The following is a 25,388-nucleotide window of genomic DNA, read 5'->3' as shown; positions in this document are numbered from 1 at the left end:
TGTGTAGTTTGCATGTTATCCCTGCATGTGAAGGGGATTTCTCTGGTTACTTCAACATCTAACCACAGTCTGGAAACATGCATTTCGGGTTGATTGGTTCCACATTCCGTAGGTGTGTCTGTTTACTTTATGATGGACTTGGTGAGTTGTCCAGTCAGTGTGAAACCTGCTTTCACGCATTGTCCATAAATGGCTTGACAATATAGCACAAAGCGTATCGGATGAGGTCTGACGAGATAGTGTAGCTGGGACTCACCACTGTCACCGAACACAAAACAAAGTGGTTTTTCCTCAAATTTATTATTGGTAATTTGTAATTAGCGTCACGTTCTAAGTGAGCAAAAGAAGAAAACCAAGTAAAATCGACCCCTGGAGTAGCAAGACTGGATTCCTTCACTCATGAATGAGCACAAGCTATGACAGATGAATAGTGCAATTTTATGATAAATACAATCACATATCCCAACACAAATGTTAAATCCATTCGACGTTTTGGAGAAAAACAAACAAACAAAAAAAGAACAGTTAAGCATTGAAGATACGGGCCAAAATATTTTCTTCGAGAACATAGTAAACCAGCTGTTAGTTGCCTCCAGAAGCAATCCGCTCCCAAACAAAATCTACGGTCCCTTTGGAATTCATCAAGCACGCAAATTCTGAGTTTTTATTACTAAATAACTTCAAGACCATGACTGAGTCCCAACATGACCGCAAGCAGACAGACTCTGTATCATCCTATGACCTTTCAACACTCAGGGGTACGGCTGAATCAGATCCATGGTCTGCATGTGATGTCTTGTATTGTTTCCTCTTTACACTTTGGAACAAATATGTTCAATATACAATAATACAAAAAGAACATTTGTATACATATACATATATATATATTAACCTCTGGAAACAATTAACTTATCCCTTAACCCAAGAAACAGAGCTTAACAATAACATGTGAATCAGGGGTAATCTTTCTTTTTTTGTAAATACAGTATGTACCAAGCGCATTAAAAATAAAAAAAACACAACACCTTTCATTAAACCGGCTGTCAACTCAAAGTAGTAACTTTTTTTCAGTTTCAATCTTACAAACTTAGAAGGTCAGTTTTGTTTCGATCGTCTGGTGTGCAAAGTCAGTTGTGACAAACTTATTTGATGATGGAACGTCCTTCAGTAAGGAATTGCACACATATACAATAGAACAGAACATTTTTTGCACACTCCCTCAGCAGGAAAACACTCATTCACACCGACACTTAGTCCTTTCGGGCATCTCAAAGATTGCTTAAGGCTTCTTTTTTTTTTGCGTACACATTACTGCAGTCCATGCTTATAAACATAACTGAGATTAATGTTGGTTTCTCTCTCTTTTTTTTTTTTTTTTTTTAAAGAGTTCAAGAACCCAGGGTGATATGGTTACATTAAACAAACACTGCATCTTAATATGAGGCAATACCAAAAAATAAAATAATGACACCGTAACGAGAGTGATCGGGTTCCACCACAGGCTGCGTAGAACTCATGTGAATGTGCGACCATGTCAGTTACAGTAGACGAGTGACGTTAACACATACACAGGCACAGATGAATGGAAGAACAGGTCCTGGTCAGCCTGGTGGCAGACTGGAGGATTTTTTTTTCTCCCCCTTTCGCTGAAAATACTTTTAATGATCTCAGCCACTAGAATGCATCATCAAAGCCTATTTAGCAGTATGAGGAGGATAATCTCTAAAAATGACTTGGAAGCAGGGTTTATAGAGGAAGTTTAATAGAGATCACATCTGGATCAATGATAAAAGATATTGTGTGAGTGTGTGTGTGTGTGTGTGTGTGTGTGTGTAGGGGGTTGGGGAGGTCCTCTTGGAGAGGTTGCTTTAAAATAAACCTTTTTAATTTATCAAATCTAAATAAATAAATGTGACAAAATGCATAACACAACTATGAACAACCGTCAAATAAAAAGGAAAGAATAAAGCTATGGTGCATAAAGTATTACTGTGAAAAAGCACCTCTGTGCCGATGGGAGGAATGCCAAATGTTGGCAGCAATCGTTAAATGAGAAAGGGAACAGGGGGGCTAAAAAAGTGCCTTTGTGGATAAAACTCCACTCTCCCTCTATTGGCCTGAGAAAAAGTTACTTTGTTATGATTGCTGTTGCTCTGCGTCGTCGTCATTTCCCACCGCCGTGTTGTTCAGCAGTGCTGATGGTTTGGAGACGTCGTCTTGAGGCTCCAGCTGAGCCAGTCCCTCCTCTGTGTTTGTCCACGAGCCTATTGACTCATGTACTGTGACTGTGTGTTCCTCCATCTGCCTCTGGAGGCTGTCCATCTCCTCTCTGCAGGGAAGCCAGAGAGAAATAAACAATGCGCCTATTAGCTTTTGGATAACCATTCAGCTTGCAGATGAAAAAGTCGCACAGAGATTAAAAAGAAAAGCCATACTTGAGCTGCCGTAGACAGTTGTGCAGGTTGTTGAGCGGCTCCTTGTTGACGGAGGTCGATGGCTTCAGCAGCTCGTCCAGCAGAGAGGCAGGCACAGGACAATCTGGGATTTTAACCGGCGTCACTGGGTTGGAGGGGTTGCCCTCACTCTTCAGCTCCATGCGCTGCTGCTCCGACATTATTACAGGGGGACGCAGTCAGTCATTTATCCACAGTGGGCATTTGCTTGTTGGCAGTTTACTAACAGCTCTGACATTTAAAGAGAAGGCGCTGGCAGTGCAAGCATTACTCATCCAGTAGAAATTAATGGGCGCAGCCAGCTGTGTAAAAGCGTCGCCGCAAACGGTGTGAAACACTAAGATGCAGTTTGTGGACTTCAGCTGTGATGTTTTTCGAAGAGAAACCGTTTTTTGTTCATCTTTGATATTTTAGGTCTGTAAAGTCCCTCAGCATTGTTAAACGTATATAAAAAAAAAATTATATTACAGGTCAGTATTAAACGGATTAATATAATAAATATTATTCAAATGCTGAAAAAGCAACAGATTTATTTTTCACCAAGTTTCAGAGACGAGTTTTCATTCCGACTTTTAAATATTTTTGTAATTTTACATGCCAATCCCTAGAATATGTGCTCCTACATGCACAGGGCGTTATATTCAACGTCACAAAGTTCATACAATGAGGTGAGAATGCCACTGTGCCACGCCACACCACAAAAAGAACACGGGATACAAAATAACAGGAAGGAATGACGTACTTTCCTCAGGCGACTCTGTTTGAGGTCCTGCTTGAGTTGCTGGTTCTGCAGCAGGACTGTTTTCATGCTGTTTCTCAGCTCGCCTACTTTCGCCTGCAGCATGAACTTGTCCTTCCTGGTGCTGCTCATCTCCTCCTGCACAGACTCCAGCTCCACTTTGATGTTCTGAAACACACAAGCACATTATTTTGGTTACAAATCACCTGGGGAAAATAAAGCGGGGGGGGGGGGGGTTGGAAGCTGCAATCATTTGTGCTGTTGTGAATGTGGCAGCTGTCGAACCACAGTTCCATATAAAATGGAAGGTTATGGTGAAGACAAAGCTTGCCTGCAGAGCCGTCTGCAGGTTGTCCAGCTCCCGGTGGTGACACTGCTCCATCATCTCCAGCTGCTGCCTCTGAGCCTCAATCTCCCTCTGCCGCTGCTCCACCTCCCACTTCAAGTCTTCAACCTGCACGAGATAAAAAAAACAACATGTCAGTGTCACTATAATACAAGCCAATGACTGTCATTAATATCATTGCAAACAAACACTCATTTACCAAGGAGGTTGGCTTCTAACAACCAACTCCTCTGTCTATTGGATTAGTCTTAGAAAGGAAAATATTCCATTAACTTTGACTGTACCTTCCACAAATTCAAGTGGCATCAGACCGTGTGAGGTCACTGCTGTGATAAAAAGCGTCATCTTCTCAAACCAAAAGGATTAAAGCGTCTCTGTGTAAACGGCATCCAGCAGTGGAGCGGTAATAAGGGACTTGTGTTTTGCAGACCCAGTCTCCATGTACATCTACGTGGCAATTCTGACAAATGCTGTTGGATTCGCGGCATCACATCACTTTGAACTTCCCGCGCTGTGGTTTAGAAAGGGAGCCTGCTGGCTGAGCGCTCTGTTACACTGACTCCAGTGGGCGGCTGCAGGCAAGTTAAGTGGCCTTGTGTATGAACACAACACTAACTGGTTTAACTGACCAACAATCCTCACGTCAACAAGTGAAGAAAATCCCTTTTTTTTGTGAAGATATGATTTACGACCTGAGCAATAAGCAACATTATGAGTCTGGTCCAGTGTTCTTGCCTCTTGGTTGGTGAGGGGTTGTTTGGACAGTTCCTCGTCGAGTTGTTTTTGGAGGATCTGGAGTTGTGAGTGAGCCTCTGCCAACTCCTCCTGGAACTTGGAAACCTCCTGAGCATGCTGCTCATCCTGAGCTCTGCAGGGTGACACATTATAATAAAAGCGACTGCTTGTGAGTCTAAAGCCTGTGACATTAGATCAAATCTAAACTGTACAGCCATTTGCATTTGTCAGAAAAATACAAATATCCGTACTGTAGTTTGTGGGCTTCACTCTGCAGAGATTTGACCAAGTCCTCTTTGGCCTGCAGGTCTTTCTTGATCTCTGACAGCTCCAGCATGGCAGCCCTGTAGTGCCTTCTGTTGTGGGCTGCCTCAGCCTTTGCTGCTGCCACCTAAAGGACAGACCACGTCATTACAACCAATAGAATAGAAACACCAGCCGCTCACAGCTCTTCATCCACCTCACGACTGTGTGACGCAAAAACTATGTGAAGACATGGAAAGTGTTCCTTCTTAGAAAAATGTACTGGGGGAAAAAGGGTTACTGTTCGTTTGAGAGTGTGGGGTAAATCTGAGAAAGTTCAAATGTAAGCTATTGAAAGAACCTGTAGAAATCACAAACCCTCGACATACGAGATAGAGAAAAGGTTGTTTAACAAAAAAAAAAATCTTAAATGAGTCCCACTGTGTACTTTGTAAATATTTTAATAAATGTAATACTACAACAAGGCTATGGGGATTATTATTTTATGTTTACTGAAAATATATGTAAGAAATCATGCTAAATATTTAGAAAAGAGAAAAAAAAAGTGAAAATGGGAGAAAAAAGGTACAAATTTTTTTTTTTTTTTTAAACAATTCACTGGTTCATTCCTCAGAAGTCTGAATGTCACTGGTGATGGAGGTACCACCGAACCCAGAACTGTTCTGATCGAGTTAAAACTTAAAATCAAAACATGCAGATCACAATGTCCACTCTGGCGATCCTGGATGGGAGCAGCCAAAAACAAACCCTCACTGATGTCATTCATAATCTAAAACGCCTTTTCTTCTTCCAGCCAAGCAGTAAATATTTCACATCTGCCGTCATGAGATCATACCTGCTCTTTCAGGTCCTTGACTTTGGTTTTCTCTTTCTCCAGCGCAAGCTGCAGAGTTTGTACCATCTGTTTCATCTGCTGGTCCTCCTCCTCTTTACGCTTCAGGACAGCTTGAACCTGCAATTACATTTCCATTACTTTATGTCCATTTGCGACAGTAAACAAACACGGTGGATAGAGAATAGATTACCACAGTAAGTTCCAAAGTAATTTTTACCTGCAAGTTGAGCTGGACGAGATCTGCCTCCCTCTTTGCTAAGGCCGATTCCAAAATATTGGAGTGTTCCCGCAGTGAATTGTGGGACTGTGCTAATCCAGCTAGCTTTCCCTTTTCATGTTCCAGCTCAAGCGCCAACTTCTTGTTGGCGTCTTCAAGTTTTCTGATGCGCTTCTTGAAGCACCGAGACTCCTGAAGCTGTTAAATTGAGAGATTTCTCATGAATACACGACAGCACACATGATTTCTGTGACAGTACTCCTGTTGGCCACGATCGCTCCATGAGAAATGAGCAGCTCCGAGTCAGTGGAAGATGAAATACCTCGTCCTCGAGCTCCATGACCTTCTCCTGGTACTCCTCCAGCTCTGTGGATGTGAGGTTGATCACTTCCTGCAGCTCTTTCTCGAGCATCGTCTTGCTGCTGGTCACAGCCTGCAGCTCCGCCTGGAGAGACTCGATTTTCTCCTAGAATACAAAACGAGGATTTCAGTATGTGGGGCAGCAGCTGCAGTCATATTTTACAGCAAACAGAAAATGACCCATTGAACGATTTCCTATCCTATCGTATCCTATCACTTCTCATTGCGACCACTCCAGTTCATTTGCATACAGACAGTCAACAGAGATGAGAAGCCTCACGTGAACTTCAAAGCACCATCAAACACTGAACTAGCTTTAGAATTGTGCCTTTCACTAAATGTCATCCTTCGTCAATATAAAAGAATCTGTATATTTGCTTACTTTTTAATCGGACGTCAAAAATGACATTTCGAAATTAAATGACTCAAACATGATACTCAATTGAGCGAACTTCATTTTAGATTAGTTTAATCTTGGTGGAGCCACAACACAACAATACAACCTTGGCTTTTGTGGCTAAAGTGTGTTTTTCCCCCCCAATTAAAGTTTTGTGGGAGATTTGTAAATGTGGCAGCAGAGTGGTCGTTGAAGTTCAGCGCTTTTGATTCCCGTTATACAAACACAGCATTTAATATTTTTAAGTATTTCCAAGCGCAAGTGGTGGCGGATCTGATGTTTGTGACCACATATTCACAACAATTGAGTGGAAGCTGCATCACTGTTGTGTTTTCAGAAACAACTGGAGTAATGAGCATTTGAGAAAAAAAAATGTTTTCCCCCCATTTGCACTTTAAAAAAAGTGACACTCTTTACAGTAACTCAGTGATTCAAACAACCACTGTGGTAGTTTGTTAATAGGGCCTTGACCGAGCGCGTGCTGCTTTACCTGTAGAGCCTGGCTGTTTCCCCCAGCTGACACCTGAGCTTTGAGTTTGACCAGCTCGGCCTCGGTGGTCTCCTTGTCCGTCAGAGCCTCTTGGAGCCTCCTGCTCAAAATGCCCACGGCGTTCTCGTAGGCCTTGTGTTTGGCCTTCATCTCCTTCTGAGCACTGGTCAAATCCGTCCCCAGTCTCTTCATGCGCACTTTCTGCTCCGATATAGCCCTGTGTTCATGGACACAAGACTTAATCTCGATGAATCACACAGGAACACAAGATGTCAGTGAGCATCCCAGAAATATCACGTTTTGTTTTCATGTTCAGTGTTATGAAATGGGTAGATGCACTTCTTATAACCACACGTACTGACTCACAATAGCGTTTGGCAATCAGACATTGTATAAGCATTGTCCCATATTTATGTTTATAAATAGCACACAAAAGCTGAATTCTGCAACACGGGCCAAGTCACTGTGGTTAGAATGATTAAAACTCCTCCAATCTCCAAAGCGTGACTCACTTTTTCGCTTCTCCCTCCATCTGTTCCACCTGTTTCCTCAAACCCTCATTCTCCTGTGTCACTGCCGCGAGCTGGTTCTGATCAAACTGCAGCGACTGGGATGGGAGGAAAACCAAACATGCCTCATTACTAAACAAAATAGGAGAATATAACGCAACGCACTTTCACCTCCAGGGCTCCTACTAATACCTGAATCTGAGTTTCCAGCTGATCCCTCTCTGTCTGAATGGCCTGCAGGTGGGCTTCCATGTTGCTCATCTGCTCCTGGACTCTCACCACCTCCTTCTGCAGCCGAGCCTGCTCCAGTTCCGCCTTCTGCTTCTCCCCCTGGGAGCTGATCAGCTCCTGCTTCAAGTCCTTCACCTCCGCCAACAGACGCTTCTTGCTGGACTTGAGCTCGCTGATCAGCTGGTCTTTGGAGCTGGCGTCCCGGCGGTACGCTTCCACCATCACCTGTGACCACAACAACATTGTGTTCGGAATGAAAGCTTCCCAGACAACACTAATGAAGTCTTGCCTTGCTCACATTTTGCCTCGACTGAAACCGCGAGGAAATTAGACTTTTCATCGACTGAAGGAGCGAGGGCTGGAACAAGATTTAAATCCCACACTGCATCATTGCTACGGTTGAGTGACACATTTTAACTGAAGCAAAACTTTATATGCATACTCAGTTGTATCGGCCTTTTTTTTTTTTCTTCCACTGTTCAAATTAGCCTTTTCTTGAAACTCGCATGTATAAGAAGCTAAACCATTTCAGAAACCCTGTAAAAAGGAAAGCTGCAGCGCATGCTGGCTTTTCTGCAGGCGGAGATTTTTAGAACTTGAATTTATTCAAATACGTCATTAAATTTTAATCAACGTATAGCAACAGGAGTGTGGTGTACTGTGTATGTATTATGCATTCAAATATGAAATCTGATAGCATTTCTATGGGAGGAGTGAATGTTTTGCTCAGGTCTAAGTTTGAAACAGGCAGAGGAGCTGCGTACTTTCCTTTGAACAATACTGACACGGTACCTCGTCTTACTTTACTCACAGCACATTAAACCTTTCACTGGGCATTCACTATGACGCTTGAAAGTGAAAAACTTTTACTTTGGGGACTTTTGAAAAGGAGATTTCAAGAAAAAACTGAATATATAACAAAAAATAAGTTACCATTTATCTATGATAACATCTGTCAGAAAAAGCAGTTTATTAATTATTTCACACTGGATTTCTGTAAAAGGTTATAAATTCATGTTAACACATTATTAATACTACTGTGCGACATCATTATGTATTATTTGCAACAAACATACACTCAAAATGACTCGTTTTATGGGTACTGGGATTACATATGGTGTCACGTTTCTCATTTTATCAATTTGAATATAAAAGTATTGACCTGGTGACCCTGTGCAAAAACAGTGAGGAGCAAAGAGACAATATAAATCAGTTTGTCAATAGATTAATATGTTTGAGGCAGAAATGTCATGTACTGTTATTAAGAAAATATTTGTTCATGTCTTCTGTGTTTGTCAGTGACTCATCGTCATTAGTTTGGACGAAACAGTAAGAAATGAGGAAGTTGGCATATACTGGTCCTATAACGGGTTAATAAGTAACTCCTCATACAAATCTAAATCATCAGAAACATCCAATGTTTGCCATTCCTTGAGATGTAGCAAACGTATTTCACGAGATTTGCTGGTTTGTTGAAGCAACCCAAACTGAATTTGATGAAGCGAGGTGGTGGTTAAAGCACGAGTATAAATAGAGTTCACAGAAGCTCAGTTCTTGACAGAGATACAATATAGAGTCCTCGTGTCTGTCAGTTTGTCAATTAACTCCACTCTGGTCGTGACAGCCTGTCAATGCAACACAAAGCAGCATTCCACCATTTCCAGTCCAATGAGGCGTGTCTACCAGCACTTTGGGCTTTTCTTCTGAAAATCTGACAGCCATCTGGCTCGACAAAGCCGCCTCCTCCGGCAGCTGGGAGATTTCTGCCAAGTGCTTTTAAATGTAAGTTACGTCTTCACAGGCTCCACTTGTCCAGAGTTCTCGCCGGCTTCACTGACTGACGGAGAGCTGTGAGGAAACACAGAGGGAGAGGACTTACCTTTTGTTGCAGGAACTGTTCTTTTAACTTCTGAGCTTGTTTTTTCAGGGAGTTATTTTCTTGCTGTAGAGTTTCAATCTGAAGTATCAAAATACACATTGTTTAGGATTATTAAAATGGACATGGAGAGCCTCATGTTGTCATTCTTTTTTAAACCACGAGTGAGAAGAAATTCTCCACGTCTCGCACCTGACTGGCTTTGACTTGAACCTCCTGTCGGAGCTGATCCAGCACATCTGAGGCCACCAGCACGTCCTCCCCGAGCCGCTCGGCACCTTCGTCCAGCTGGCTCTTGTCTGCCCGGGCGGCCTCCAGCGCCACCTCCAGGACAATCTTCTCATTCTGCAGATACTGGATGTTGTCGTCCTTGGCGCTGCTCTCGGTCTGCAGCTCGGCCAGCTGGGCCTCCAGCTCCAGGTACCGGGCCTCCAGCTGGTTGATGGACTGCTCTTTGGTGTGCAGATTCTCCTGAGTGGTTGTCAGCTGCCGCATCAGCTCCAGATGTTCGTTCTGAAGCGACTGGAGCTGCAAGTCCTTCTGGGACAGGGTCAGCCTTAACTGGGAGAGACAAGAAATGATCGTCCAGCAAATGTTCTCGCACTCCTGCAACATGTTACCGTGAAATCTGGCTTGCCTACCTGCTCCAATTCCCTCTCCAGGAGGCTGGCTGTGTTGGCCAGTTTAATTAACTGATCTCGCTCTTCTTCAAACTCCTCCAGTTTGTGCTGCAGGTCATCTTCCACCATGGACTTTGCATCCTGAATTTGCTTGTAAGCGGCATCTTGAGTCATCATGTCGGCCTACGTCGCAGACAGTGCAAGATTATGAAACATCTCAAAGCAGGGACTTACAACTTATGACACACGGGCAAAAGCTATGAGATTTAGAAAAACTGAAGGAAAAAATAATAACAAGACCAGGTGATGTTAACTTGTTACTTCATTACGTTCCAGAACTCTACTTGTGAGGATGAATTTGTGAAAATATGGATGTTTAGGTTAACAAATATCATATGGACTGAAATGTGACAGATGTTTTGATGGTAATAGTGTGATAAATCACACTTCAGATATTTTAGCAGCTTTAACAGATCATTTTATTTTTATTTATTTAAAGCTCGAGGTGAGTGAGCCAGAATTAGAGGACGTGGTTTTATGACTTTTCACTATATTATGAAGTAGGGTGCGTTGCTAAAATAGGCACCAGGTTCAAATGTGTTCTTTACATCCAATGTCTGGACATGTGTACTGTACAATGACCTTGAGTGTCCTGAAAGGCTCTGATAAATAATATGTATTTTTAGAATTAGATTTTTTTTTAATTCACTTGTTTGATTGGTAAAAATAAAAAAACAAATATGTACTTCCTTGGACCCATACCAAGGGAAACGTTTGAGGTCATCAATATTTATAGGTTATTTCACTGGTCTTGCCCTCTTTGGATGAAATTGTGCTAAAATGAGTTGGTCACCCTCGCTGTTTATTACACCCGCCCTCGATAAAATGATCTTGTATAACTGAGATTTAACACTCTAGTCTCGAGACTGGACATTTAGGAATGAATGATAGAGAATTATACCTCAATGCTCTGCAACTGAACTGCAATACGTTCTTTTTCTTTGATGGAGCGATGTTGGGTCTCTGTGAGTTGATGCGACAGGGTTACATTTTCCAACTTGAGATGCTCCAAAACACCGATCTGAGTCATCTGTCCAGTCTGATGAGGAAGAAAATAAAAATAAGCACGGAGGATGGCATCTCTTAGTCACAGTGTGTAACCTGACACCATCAGAATCAGCCGTACCTGCATGTTGGCCATTTCTCCCTGCAGTCTGACTCTGGCCTCCTGTGCCACAGCCAGCTGCTGCTGGTACCACTGCCTGACCTGCTGCAGCGAATCGATCTCAGCCTGAGAGGTCTTGAGTCGGCTCTGCAGGGTGCTGCGCTCCAGCTGCACCTGCTGAAGCTGGCTGTGAAGACTTCCCATCTGCTGCCGCAACTCCTGAACTGCACAAGTTCAAAATCAACACGGCCCGTTAGAAAAAATTGAATGATAATGATGATAAACATCAATGGGGTGACTTTATCCAGTTGGTCTGAGCTCTGTGGTTCTTCACCACTTACCCGTGGTGTCCCTGGAGGTCATGGTGTTTTGCATCTCCTCGACCTTCCCCATCAGCCTGTTGTATTGCTCTTCGGCAACCTTCAGGTCAGTGCTGAGAGAAGCCAGGCTGGCGTTCTTGCTCTCCAGGCTTCCCTGGAGCTCCACCATGGCTCTCTCCAGCTGGCCGCAGTTCTGACGCAGTGTGCCCACCTCGGAGGTGAGGGCGCTCTGCTTCTGCTGGCTGACTTGAGCTTCTTCCTTTTTAGCCTGCAGCTGAGCGTTCACTGTGGCAAGCTGTGCTTGGAGCTCAGTTTTCTCCTTGAGAGCCTGGAGGCAAAGACATGCTGTTCAGCAATCTCTCTCGAATGTTGTGACGTTTTATAAACGTCCTGCTCAGGTGTTTTATAGCCATTAGGCTAAATTCTAATGAAGGTATAATCAAAACTTGAAATTAGAGGCCAGAGAAGCAGATTTTTAGTTCAATAGACAATAACTACATATAATGACAGGTGTATTTTAATAGGGTAATTGGTGGTTCTAAAAATGCCCGGTGTGAATGTTAGCATGTGTAACCGTCTCTCCGTTTGCTCTGGGATGTACTTGTGAACTGTCCGGGGTGTATCCTGTCTTCATCCTCAGACAGCTGGGACGAGCTCCAACAATGAAGCGGATCTGCTCTTAAAGTCTTAAAGTCTAATCGCTGTATCCTGTTTCTCCCTCCATCTGCCTCGCATTGCTTTCTTTTGCAATATTTTTCACATCATTTGTATGAATTAGTTCAACACGGCTTAATTAATCAATCATTAGAAGGTGTAATTTAGACCTGATGATTCAACTGCAAAGTAGAGCCATTAGCGGGGAAGCTGTTTGGTACGTGATTTAATTTGAGTTAAACGTGAACCGACTGGATGTGAGCCGTCTGCAGAAAAAGGACAAAACCTGTGTTACACTACCTGATTGGCTTCAGATGACAAGGACTCCAGCTGGCCTTCAAGTCTCATTTTCTCTTTAAGCACCTGAAGCATGTCATCATGTCCCATCACAGAACTCTCCAAAGAAACACTAAAACAACAATGAATAAGAGCATTACTTCAAATGTTTACAATACTGCCAACTCACAAGATTCCTCACAAAACCATTACATTAATAATGCCAGTACTATTGCAAAACTCGTGCAATTTGAAATGATTAGCGCTCAAACGACAAATGCATTCAGATATTGATTCTTCATGTTAAAACTAATACCTGCTGGAGAAACTGTCCCTGCGGCTGCGAGGCTCTGCCGTCCCCTCCCTCTCCTGCTCCAGCTCCAGCAGGTGCTGCTCCTCACTGGCTGCCTGCAGCACTTCCTGAAGAGAGGGGAACTGGCCCATGGCCTCGGGGGCGATCTCCCTCCCCTCCACCGTGTACGGTCCCCGCTGCCTTTCCACCGCTGCAGAGAGCGTGGCGTAGGTCCCTCTCGTCGACACGCTGCTGTAGGAAGAGCTGTCGCTGTCGTTGCCGTCGTTCCCCCTCGCCCCCGTCTCGCTGCCGTCAATTTCTGACACGTTGTCGCCGAGCTGTGCCTCCGTCTCCAAGGCGCTGCCCTCCGACACCACGCTGACCTCAGACAATGTGGACACAGAGCTGATGGTGGACTGGAGGGAGTTCCTGCCGCCATCTGCAGACCTCACGCCTCCTCCACTCCCTCCTCCGCCGCCGTCACTCTCAGGAGTCTTATAGTCAGCTAAGGAGTGGATCTTGCTGGGACGAGGTGACCTGGATTTCTTTTCTTTGGAAGGGGGAATACCGAGGCTACCCAGCTTGGGACCGCGGGGAACGCTGGTCCTCAGGAAGGAATACTCCTTGGTCATGGCAAGAGTGTTTGCCCGAGGCAAGGCCTCAGGATGCAGCATGAGCTCTGGATCCAGGGTACTGAATGGTCGGGTCTTGGCGGTGGTGCGGTGAGACTAAATAAAAAAAAAAAAAAGAGAGAGAACAAAGGCTCAAAGGTCACAGTGGAACCAACTTGAGCTTGATTCGAATAAAACAGATCAGATGTGTCGGGCTTCACACTTGCATACATCATACATACATCAGTATTAGTTAAACTTTCAACTGTTCCGGTGAAATTCTGACCATGACTTTAAATGTCCATAACTTACTACTCAGTATTGGAAACACTATGACAGAGAAAGAGAAAGTAGGAGAGAAAATACAAGGAATCTGAGAGCACATTAAGGGTTCAATCATTACTTGAAGAGATAAATACAATAAGCCATAACCTGAACATGTCTGCTTATTCACTCACTCTCTCCTTATGCCTCTGCACTCTATACTGTTTGAGTTGCTCCTCCAAACGCCGGCGGGCCTCCAGGCGAATCTTCTCCTCATTCTCCATCTCAAGCGAAGGCTTCTGGTTGGCTGAAGGGAGGTAACATTAGGACAAGCAGAAGATCGCCCCACACCAACACAAACACCTCCACCAAATCACAATATTTACACCACGTCGTTTTTAATGATCACAAAAGCTTCATCCTGGCAATGAGCCTGGCGTTGCCTTACTGATTCAGTGTAGATTTGCGAATGACAGAAGTCACAATTTGCTCCTGAAACATTCATCTGATAGAAAATGGCACGTGGATCATTTCACATGGTAATCCATTATATATTTCCCAGTTTTTATTACATAAAGTGTTTGTCTCACTCGTGCCTTGCAAAAGCTTTGCAGCTTCCAGAAACTCATCAAACAGATGCACTCTGAATCAGCCATGTTCATGAGCCATCATTAGCAGTACTTTATGTAAATTCTCAATGTGGGACTATATATTTATATAAAATGTCTGTGGGAGTAGTTGCTTGAAGGCAACAGACCAGTTTGCGTATTGCCTAAAATAACCTCATAGCTATGAACAAGGCAAGTGTGCCAAACTTTGTAAAAAAAACAAACCCACTGAAAACACCACGACAGAGGGTTAGTTCCAAAAAAAGCAGCCATTAGCCCATACAGTGTTCAAAATCAAGCACCAACGCGTCAAATCAAGCAATCAAAACAGCTCATCGCAGCTATGGAAATTAAGTGGACTCAAAACATCTAAAAGCAAAATCTCATTGAATCCTTCAGCTGGGATTAGACAAACATGGATGTTAAATAAAAAGACGTGAGCACAAATCAATAAACCAAGACATTCCACAGCAAATGAGGTTAAATACAGAGGGTAATAGAGGGGGCATTCACTCCACATAAATGTATGCTTACACAGTTCAGTCTCTTGCATAGGCATACTGAGTCTGAGAGACTGCAATGCATCACCCTTGTGACCCGTGACCTCAGCACTATCCCCCTCAGACTTCTCTAGCATCATGGGTTGATAAGCAGCCACACCTGGGGAGGGCTCTTGGGTTTGGGAGTTGACGGGTGAGCTGACGCTCTGGGGAGGAGCGTCTAAAGGCAGGGACCCATTAACAAGGGTGTCCCCGGCCGCAGCGAGGCCCGCTGCCAGTCCATTTCCATTAGGCATCGCATCTGAGTTGACACGACCTGAGAGAACAGGAGAAACAGGAAGACATTCACAAAGGGATGTGCAAATAAGTCCCGGTAATCTCCAGTAAAATGTCAGTGCACATGCAGTTCTCTTGGCAAACTGGCTGATCAACTTCTCCAAGCAACACTGGAAACACTCGTGCAATGCTGGGTTCGTAAAGCATCCCTTCGCTTGTATGTACAGTCGTCCTGCAGCAATGATTATGAAGATGGATCATCTTCAGACAATCAAACATTTAAATGAGTGTAAGATGATTTTAGGATTTTGATTTCAGCCACAAGGCTCCACACCGGGCTGCAATCAGTGTGGTTGGGAGGATTTATGAAGAACAACCTTTTCTCATTCTGTTTTTACTAAACCTTCAGTTAGCCAACTTGGTTGTGTGTGAAAATGTACAACAGGAAGCAAATGAGGTTTTCTTTGTTTCTTTCTCAGTGCGAGAACTTTGTTATTAGAAATAATGTGGGCGCCATTTGTGTCTATCCATTATTTTTATAGACCCAGTGGGATGCTGTGAAATTTGCCTTCTCATAATCTACTTTCACATTCTAGAGCATCCAGACGAGAGGATTTCTATGTTAAAAAACTGGGCAAGACTTTATTATTTTCTAAATGAGCAAACCCAGGTTTTTTTAGTGCAACTTCAGCAATTTAACCAACTAGTCAGCTTCAAACAAGAGGTGATTACATCATACACAATTGCTTTATTTTTTTCCCTAAACTTAAAACGTGGTGGGTAAAGTTTCCGTAAATGTTTTTTCTCCCTGGCTGGTGTGGTCAGGCTGCAGCGAGAAAAGGATGAGTCATTCATGTCTGTGCACCCACCAAATGTTCAGTTTGGATTTTGAAAAGGTTTTCACCCCTTGAAAACCGATAGAAGCTATAAGAATGGAAATCATTGATCAAAACTCAAGAAGCCACACCCATCGAATCATGATGTCGCAGAAGAGTTTTCCCTGTGAAAGCAGCCTCATCGTCACATTTGCTATTTTGAAAGTCTCCATGAAAGGATGTTTGATCAAATATATAAGGTTAATGTTGATTTAAATCGCTATATATAAATGAAAATAGATACCGAAGCGTTTTACTTTCCTAGGGTTTCAGCACTGCAGGTTTTCTCTGGTTGATGAGCGATTAGAATTCAGTCTAGTATTATAGACAATAGTTCAATGACCCATGCAACATTGAGCAGTGGATCTTAGGCTTTGTGGTACCCAACGAAATAGGTCATCCATGTCAGAATACAAATATTGGATAAAAGAGAATACGAGTAATGTGCCTTAACTGGGAAGAACATTGAAGATCTCAGGCAGAACTGACTGAGTACAACACACCGATGTATGCTCTGCATGTCACATATATAAAACAAAGATACATTTCTTTACTCTCGCAAATGGTTTTAATGTCAGACCTAATCTATTCACACCCTATTGGTTGTTCAAAATGATCATATCCAATAAAAAATACATTATCAGCACTCACCATTATGAAGATCCTCTTTTGTGATTCGTGTGGTTTCCAGTCCTTGTTTCAGTTGTGTTTCATGTTCCACAATATGGGCTTCATCCTCTTTGGATAATACAGCATGGTCTTCTTGATGGGCAATAGTCTCCATCTGAGCCGATTGGTTAGTACTTATTTCTTGATGTAACAGTCACAGGTGCACACTTGAGGGAAAAAGTGTGGTATCAGACCATCTTCTGAGGGAGGAGGCCAGCTGGGAACATGTCAGAATCCAGGAGCGCCTCTGAATGCAGACAACCACATAAACATCCAGTTTAAGAACCATCCAAAGGCCTTGTGTGTGGATTACAACACTTGCAAAGATCAACACAACATATGGAGTCGTGGCTTCTCACTACAAACCTGTTTCAGGAACTAATAATGTTATGCAACAACACACTCAGCTTCAACAGCACAAGCTAAACTCAAGGGTTAAAAGGCTGGCATAGACGCTAAGTGGATTGTCTCCTGTTAAATATACCCTCTGTGGCTACTTCAATACTTGTACCATCTAACGTAAATTTTTCCTTTACTGAAGCTCAATCAAAGAGGAAGAACTCAGTGTGACCATTTTAAGTTTGTACTTTTATGTCTGGCTGAGCCTAGGGGTATTTGACATTCAAACCTTGTCATAAATGTTTACTGAAGCATTACAAGCATTCCCGAATAGCGTGCATTAAAGCATAATATTGTGCAATAAATACAGACTTTCAGTCATTATTGCAATAGCAACTGCACTGTGTTGCTCTTCTTTGTGATCTCTAAAGGGCGAGTGGCAAGAAACTGATTGACATCTTGCATCATATCAACAATAGACACAGCTTATCATTCATTGCGAGAGAGGAAGATTTCGATTCGGTAAAACTGAATCATGTGTATACAATGTGCAGATTTATTTTAGACAAGCTCCCAAATGCATCAGAATTTAACGTCGGGTCTCTTAATTTTTTTTAAATCTGCTGCCGTTGGCTTTAGAAGCAGTGACAGTGGTATTTTTCAAAGTTCCTCGGTGTGTGTTGTCAGATAATTTCGGTGTGCTGGCCGCCACTTTGATTTTAAACGATAACGTTCCATTGGTATGTTGTCCTGCGAGCACTGCTATCGGTTTACTTCTGCTGAGCTCGGGTCTAAACAAAAGGGTGTCACTTAGAAACGTGAATATAACTCCTGTTCGCTTGTGTTAACATGGCTGGTTTGTTTCAGTACACCAACATTAGTCAGATTAATAAGAGTATAGACGGACAACAGTGGCTAGCGATGCTAACGACACAGCTAACTCGCCCGACGTGCTTATTGACGGGGACCTGTCAAGCTAAACGTGCTAAGTCGTTAGCTCAAGCGGCCAGCGCTACAAAAGGAAAGAGTCCTCTACTGTTTCAAGTGGATACAATTATAACTCACTATCTTGTAAGCACGTTGCAAACCCCCTGGGTAAACTGTTTCATGACATTATCGGTAGAAGCTGATAAAGACAACAAACACTCACCTTTTTCCCCGAGCTTCGCCTTTTACTACGTGGCTGTTTGGGTTCCGTCCCTAAACCTGTCCGACTGGAAACAACAGAAGACGCACACAGTTTACCCTCTGCAGGGAGACACGAAGCTCAGCGGAACGTCTGCTGTCGACACTCACTAAATGTGAAATTTACGCACGCACACACACACACACACACACACAAACCCCGAGATCATATTATTGAGCGTGATGACAGAAATGCATACGCCAATCACAGGTTTACTCCAAGGGCTTTGACGCAGATCAGATGTGGTTCAGCGCTTCACTCTTGTGGTGAAAGAGCTGCGCCCTTATTTCCAAAACATGCAACAACAATATACAGCGGCTGATGCCACAAAATGTGCCCAACAAGCTGCTGGCGCCTGCTTATTAGCATACAATGCACACACACACCGGCATATGCTTTAATAGTGGCATCATGACTTAATATAATATAATCACCACTGCTTAAAATAATGAGATTACACACAGATGATTTCAGTTAAGCTGTATTAAGCCCTTTTCATACATTATGCACAAATATGGAGTGAACATAATGAGTTCTTATGTGGCCAAGCATAATTTAGCATTCATAATAGTTGCTTTTCGTTCAATATATTAATCGACTAATCAACAAATTAAAAAAACAATACAAATAAAACATGCATCTATATTCACCTCTATGTATTTTTTAATTAAAAAAAAGAATAATATTAATGCACAGCCTATGTGTCATAATTGAATATCAAATATTGTGGTAATGTTGTATGGGCCTTTTGAAAGCATTTCATGGTATTTTGAACATAGATGTCTTCTATTCCAAATAAATATGGACATAGATATCTTAATTTACCATTAAAAAAAAAAAAGCACCACCCCGTCAGAGCATTTAAAGTTGATCTAATTGCGTCAGCAAGAACAATAGACATAGCTGGTTTTTAATGCTCACTTTGAGATCATTATGGTTGGGAACGTATTTAGAATCAACCCTATAAGGAGGGCCATTATGAAACTGAGCACTACTGGGATCAGGTCTTACACTTAAGCCACATTTGTATTTACCATCATTAACAAGGCCACGGCATTACTGGTGTTGCTGTAAACTGTTCAATGTCTGGGACTCACAATAAAACTGCTAAGGAAGCTGTTAAATGCATAAGACAATATCAAGATAGCGCGTAAATCTCCTGTCACGAGATTGTAATTGGTACATTCTAATCAATCCATAATGACATTGAAACACATCGTCATATATGAATGACAATTCATTAGACATTGTAATATTCAGGACACAAATTGTTTTTCAACCACTGTGCCGCGAGATCTAGTCAGGTGTGCCGGGAAATTATCCAATTTTTTTCAAAAAAAAACATTTACTCTCACAGCCGCTGTCAGCTGGTAGAGCAGTGTGCTGTGTGCAGAGTAATCGTGTATGAATACTGTGACGAGCATCGCGGAAGAATTGCTCTGAGTCGAAATTCTATTCTGCCAGCTGAACGCCAGAGGCTTTTATTTTGACATGAACACTCGTAACCGGAACTTCATAACAGGATGACACTCCACACAACACATTTCTCACTCATGGTTGCACACCAATATTTAACAAACCAAACCAAAATAGACGAAATAATTAACTACAACTCGTAATAAAAACAACCCACCAATGCCTATTCCAAAACGAAGACATAAGAAAATAAAAACGCTTTTTTTTTTCCACACCTGGAAAAATGACTTTTTAGCTCAGTTGGTTAGAGCGTTGTGCTAATAACCCAGAGGTCGTGGGTTCGATCCCGTTACGGGCCACACAGTTTTTTGCCCCAAATAGAGAAATTCATTTCTTTTTTTAACGCTTTAACCTGCTTTCGTACCACGTTCTTACGTAATGACGAAGGTGTAAATCCCAATTTTTACTCAAACTAGTCCAGAAGAAGTCGGGTTTTTGATGAAACCTTCCATTGCTAGCGCAACATAGCACGTCTGTTCGATTCTCGCACGTGGCTCTGAATGTTTCGAAGCTCTGTAGTTAAACTGAGTCAACGCGGCTTCAATAAGCAATACGTGCAGCTAAAAAGCGCTGCCTTCTTTAACCTTAACCAAAACTAGATAAAGACTAGATCAGTGTTTTTCAACCACTGTGCCGCGAGATATAGTCAGGTGTGCCGTTTCATCAAAAACCCGACTTCTTCTGGACTAGTTTGAGTAAAAATTGTGTTTTACACCTTCGTCATTACGTAAGAATGTGGTACGAAAGCAGGTTAAAGCGTTAAAAAAAAAGTGAATTTCTCTATTTGGGGCAAAAAACTGTGTGGGCCGTAACGGGGGTCGAACCCACGACCTTGGCTTTATTAGCACAACACTCTAACCAACTGAGCTAAAAACTCATTTTTCAGGTGTGGGGAAAAAAAGAGTTTTATTTTCTTTTGTCTTCGGTTTGGAATAGGCATTGATGGGTTGTTTATGTTACAATACTCTTCACCATTAGATGGCAGCACAGAACGTTTCCGGTGAAATGAAACTTAACAGAGGTCAGTCTGGTTAATCACCACCTCCTGCTGCTCCCATCTTGTATCAAAGTACTGTGTCAGTGACAGTGATGGAGAAGTTTTTGAAAAGGAAGAATCTAACCAGGATCTCAGCTCTTCATCCATCAGGTCCAGGTTTCACACTGAGTGAGTACAAATAAAAAAAAAGAAATTGGGAAATACTTTTTTCTGTATTTATTTGATTCCTGTTGATAAAGCATTGATGAGGATGACTTTATATTGTTAATAGGGGATTTTAACATTTTCGGTTGGTGGTGTGCCTCGAGATTTTTCCAAAGAAAAAAGTGTGTCTTGGCTCAAAAAAGGTTGAAAAACACTGGTTTATAGAGCTATTCCAGTATGGTCACAAGATGTGCTCCAGATTTCAACTGCTTTGACGCCATCTGTTGGTCATACTGAGAATGACACGATACACACGAAAGCCAGATTGGAGAGATTGAAACTGAAAGTAAACTTCATTTTAACCACTGAAAAAGTGCATCCAGTAGAAAAGAAGAATGAGGAGTATTGAACCATGTACGGTCTTAGGAGTGACCATCTCCAGCATTGCTTATCATCCTCACTCTTTGAAACAAGATTTAGAATATATTAGAATGACATTCAATTGTTGTATGTAATAGTAGTGAAGGATAATCAGAGTGAATTATGTTTATTTACACGCTGATTTTAGTTGTGAAGAGAAAAAAAAAAGAAAATACAAGAAATTAACCCCCCACATATGTTCTCTCAGAAACAGAAGAGGATTTAGCATAAAATAGAAACTAGTTTCTTTCAGTAGATAATTTGTCCATCGGATGTTGCTGAACAGAAGCAATATTTTGTCATCCAACTGAGTCTGAGCCGTCTTTCTAAACCTTTTGACAAGTGTCTGGATTGATTGTACTGATAATTCTAAATGAAGGTTGTTATCATAACAAAAGTGTCCCTTCTGAAGCCATCGAAATGAAAAATAATTCCTCGAGATGGCATCATGATATGGAATGAACTATGAACAAGAGGTGTGCGTACTTGAACTTCTCATTGGTGAAATAAGTCTGTGAGAAATAATGCACAGCAAAAAAGATATAGCATGCTCCGTGGGAGATGTGGAAAGTGATCACTTTTATCCAGTGTTGTTCAAGGACCTTTGAGAAAGTTTTCCCTCGTTTCTTTTGTGTCTTTCAAAATTCATTGGGAACATTACATATCATTTGTGTACAAAATACACATACGTTTTATATTAAATGTATTGAAAAGTGTGAAACTGATTGAATCCCACATCATTTATGGCTTAACATTCTTTGTTAATGCGATGTATTTCCTTCGAGATATGTGTAAAATATTGCATAGTACATTTTCACAAGCAATGGAGATGAAGTGACCTTGGTTTCCACCACTTAAAGTGCTGTATTCCAATATTTAACTTGTGCCACAAGCAGCTTTCCCAATGATAGATAGATAGATAGATAGATAGATAGATAGATAGATAGATAGATAGATAGATAGATAGATAGATAGATAGATAGATAGATAGATAGATAGATATTTTGGGCGATTTTGAAATAATTCGTGTTCCCTTTTTCCTTTTTCATCCTTATCTTTGTCTTTACAGTGATCGTTCTTTTCTATTTTCTCATATTTTAGTAAGCGTTTTATTTTGGTTTTGAGCTTTTCGTTCATGTTTAATTATGAATATATTAAGCGCGTTCCCTCACTGGAAATGGAAATAGTGTGTGTAATGAAATATTTTTTTTTTTTACTATTTGTGTTAAGCATGAAAAGTAAGATGAAAACAAAGACTGTTAGTCTTATTTATTATTATTATTTGATCGATCGTAAAAAGATAAGTTAAAACGATGTTATCAATATCAATGACAAAATATACAGAACAAGTGCGCAACATTTTGGAAAATCAAGTATTGGATGTATTTTTTATTTTTTTTTTAGCTCCGAGAGCCGTTCTGTTTTTGTGTTATTGACCTAAAAAAAGAAAAGAAAAGAAGGTGTGATTGTGGTACAGTGTTGGGTGGGAGAGCTGTCAGTCAGCGCGCCGGGGCTCCTGTGGTCGGGTGCGCCCATGAACGATGGAAGCGCGCTCCCGACACCTCAGGTGAATGAGAGGGAAGCGGCGGAGCGGGACACGGCTCACGGTGCGGCGCATTTCAAAAGGAAAAAAAGAAAAAAAAGACAAGAGGAACAATTGGAGGAAAATGAGTTGCGCTACGTCGCTTGGAGCGAATGTTTTTATGACAGCATATCTGCTCTTCGTGGTGGGATGCGTAGCTCAGAAAGTAAGTTGACATTTCTGTGCTTACAAAAATAATCCACAAGCTGAATCTGTCGTCGCTCACTTGGCACGGGGCGAACCGCGGCGGCGAACTCCGTCCACCAAACCCGATCTTCAACAGTTGTTTGCTTGCTGGCAAACGTTTTGACGTCAATAGATTCCAGCCAAGCAACTTTATTAAGATGGGGTGTCTCTTTTCTCTTCGGCTTATAGTGGACTTGTAAAGGAGCACCGGTGCGTTTGGTACATCCCAATTTCAACCGCCGTTCAGTTCTTTAACTCGGGTTTACAGTGTGCGGCTGGACGCGAGAGCAAGAAGGGGTGAAGCGGTGCAGACTGCATTCAAAGTTGACATTTTAAAACTTAAGATGGCTTAATTGCAAAACAATTCAAGCCGATTTTGTCAGAAGGCCATTCTCCTTCTACAGAGCTAAAGCAATCTTGGAACAATGCGAGAAAACTTGTACGTTATTAACAAACTTTTAAATCTACAATTTCTCCAGTGCAGGACGCGAACGTCACCCTGTAGCCTCAAATGTTGCGAAAGTTGTGTAAGAAATGAACTGCAGTGCACAATTATGCTGTCGCATTACATGTGCTCACCTTTGGAAACATTTGTTCATAACATTTCGCCAGTTCGTCCACGTCAAAGTCATTCATATGCAAATTGTGTGATTAGATTCAAAACGTGCTTTGCATGAGGACGCGGGAGTTCAGTTTTAGAGGTTAATATGTAAAAAAAAAAAAAAAAAAAAGCCATGTGGTTCTGTGACAATTGAGAAGAAGAGAAAAGAAATCCTGCAATTTAAGTTGAACTTAAATTGCAGGATTTCTTTTCTCTTCTTCTCAAGAAAGGTCTCAAAAAGCTATTTATTCCAAACGTGGAGACATATTGCCTGCATTTCGAACTTGCAGTAGCACTTTATGAACTCACAAAAAAACCCGGTCTGTTTTGATGGCACAGGCTTGTTTTGATGTTGGGGAACTTCAGAGTTCAGAGAATGGCATGCACGCAGCAGAAATGAGAACCACATTGGGAGCATGTTAACCTTGTGTTTTGCTTTTCATTGAGCATGAACTGTAATAAACTCTGATATGGACAGGGACCCCCCCCCCCCCCCCCAGGTCAGGCTGTCACTCATGTTGGAGATGTTTCAGCTTTGGCTGTCAACAAGAGGAAAGGCTCCGTCAGGTTAGTGAGGCTCACAGCTGTCTTTGGCTGCTTAGGAGTTGATTTGTAGAGGTGTCACTGAGGCATTTATGTGGAGAACTCAGCCACAAACATAACAACATTTAGAAAGACTGGACTGTGTCTGTAGCCAGAAATGAGCAGGTTTCATCATTCATGTGATGTCTTGCAGCTCAGATGTACACTTGTATAATCTCGGGTTGGCTTGTTGTTGTTTTTTGTTTTTACTTCCAGCCCAAATTGAAAGAGATTTGCAATATTGATACTGGATGTACTTCAAACGCTGCTTCTGTGTGGACGTCTGTGAGATGCTGCGCGATGGGCTCGTCTGTGGCAGTGACGGGTGTCAAAGTACAAAAGGGTCACCCTTGGCACAGATCTCCCAGGACATCAGGACCACACTGTCAGCCAGCAGAAACTCTGTGGCTTCCACCTGTCAAGAGTCGTCCTTTTCCGCTGATGGAGAATGACAGCTCAGCAGCACAATTCTTAGAACGAGACAACAAAAGCCCTTGCTATATTGAATTGTCAGCGTCTCCAGCTTTAGTTCCTGTGTGCATAGGGTGCTCACTATCTTTGCAATTATCTGCCTGAGGGGGCACGGTAAATGATGGCTTTGTCCTCTGCTCCCCTTTTGTATTAAGTTGATTTTTGGAACAGCATAAACAAGCTTGGAATTTATTCTATCCCCCCTCAGAAAAAAAAAAGGGGGAAGCATCCAAGTCTGCCGCTCCACAATTGAGATCCCGGGATGAGGGAGAGTGAATTTGATCTTTGTTTTGGTGCTTTGTGTCACAGAAGGTTTTATTATGTGACCGAATGAGGGGACTTTCACCTCTAATTGAATTGCGCTGTGGGACCAGTGAATGGTGAACTCACTTATTCCTCCCATACTCAGGCTGACAACAGATAAACATGTCATCGTGCTCCGCAGTGTGGAGACACGGCATGAAAAGGCTCAGGCCAGAGAGGAAACGACGAACGGAGCCGGGACACTCAAGAATAGGCTCGGTTTCAGTACTTCCTGTGATGCATGAGGCTTTTTCCCATTTTACTGGACGAGTCTGTGAAGTGGCGACTGAGTATTAGTTAATTGCTGATAAAACATTTGACCCTTTGAAATTATTTGGTAAAAACAGCTTTGAATTAACTTTTTTACATAGGGAACATGCTCATACTATTTTATTTTGGAGTTAAATGCGAAAAGTAGTATTTTTACTTAAGTTTGTGGGCACAGAAACTTTTGGTTTGCAGAGCCAGATGTCTGCCTTCGTCTCGTGACTCCTGGTGAAACATTTAAAGCCCCAAATG

The 25,388-nt window shown here is 42.2% G+C and overlaps 1 protein-coding gene across 2 annotated transcripts; it reads right to left on the bottom strand.

Moving 5' to 3' along the window:
• Positions 1–419: 419 nt before the first annotated feature.
• golga3 (golgin A3) lies at positions 420–18,122 on the bottom strand. 2 transcript variants are annotated; one of them, XM_080500109.1, is made up of 24 exons: positions 18,072–18,122; positions 16,565–16,829; positions 14,797–15,078; positions 13,849–13,961; positions 12,804–13,507; positions 12,512–12,620; positions 11,579–11,885; positions 11,259–11,461; positions 11,034–11,171; positions 10,094–10,255; positions 9,645–10,013; positions 9,456–9,533; positions 7,538–7,801; positions 7,349–7,443; positions 6,837–7,053; positions 5,912–6,055; positions 5,590–5,787; positions 5,373–5,489; positions 4,525–4,664; positions 4,274–4,406; positions 3,524–3,646; positions 3,196–3,360; positions 2,436–2,602; positions 420–2,329 (listed from the first exon to the last, which is right to left on the bottom strand). In XM_080500109.1, the coding sequence occupies exons 2-24, from the start codon at positions 16,695–16,697 to the stop codon at positions 2,137–2,139; spliced, it is 4,554 nt and encodes a 1,517-aa protein (XP_080356235.1). In that variant the 5' UTR covers positions 16,698–16,829; positions 18,072–18,122; the 3' UTR covers positions 420–2,136. The 2 variants fall into 2 exon arrangements, with proteins under 2 accessions (XP_080356235.1, XP_080356236.1); XM_080500110.1 differs by having other exon boundaries at positions 14,923–15,078.
• Between the last annotated feature and the right edge of the window lie 7,266 nt (positions 18,123–25,388).

The sequence above is a fragment of the Blennius ocellaris genome, assembly GCF_963422515.1.
Source record: "Blennius ocellaris genome assembly, chromosome: 7".
NCBI lineage: Eukaryota > Metazoa > Chordata > Actinopteri > Blenniiformes > Blenniidae > Blennius > Blennius ocellaris.
This window is presented reverse-complemented; position numbering and strand designations above follow the sequence as displayed.

Coding starts and splice junctions, on each gene's coding strand:
- golga3 (XM_080500109.1), bottom strand. CDS start 16,697: ATGGAGACTATTGCCCATCAAGAAGACCATGCTGTATTATCCAAAGAG. Junction 10,256..11,033: donor TTCAGTTGCAGAGCATTGAG/GTATAATTCTCT, acceptor TCTGCGACGTAG/GCCGACATGATGACTCAAGA. Junction 6,056..6,836: donor GAAACAGCCAGGCTCTACAG/GTAAAGCAGCAC, acceptor TTTGTATTCTAG/GAGAAAATCGAGTCTCTCCA.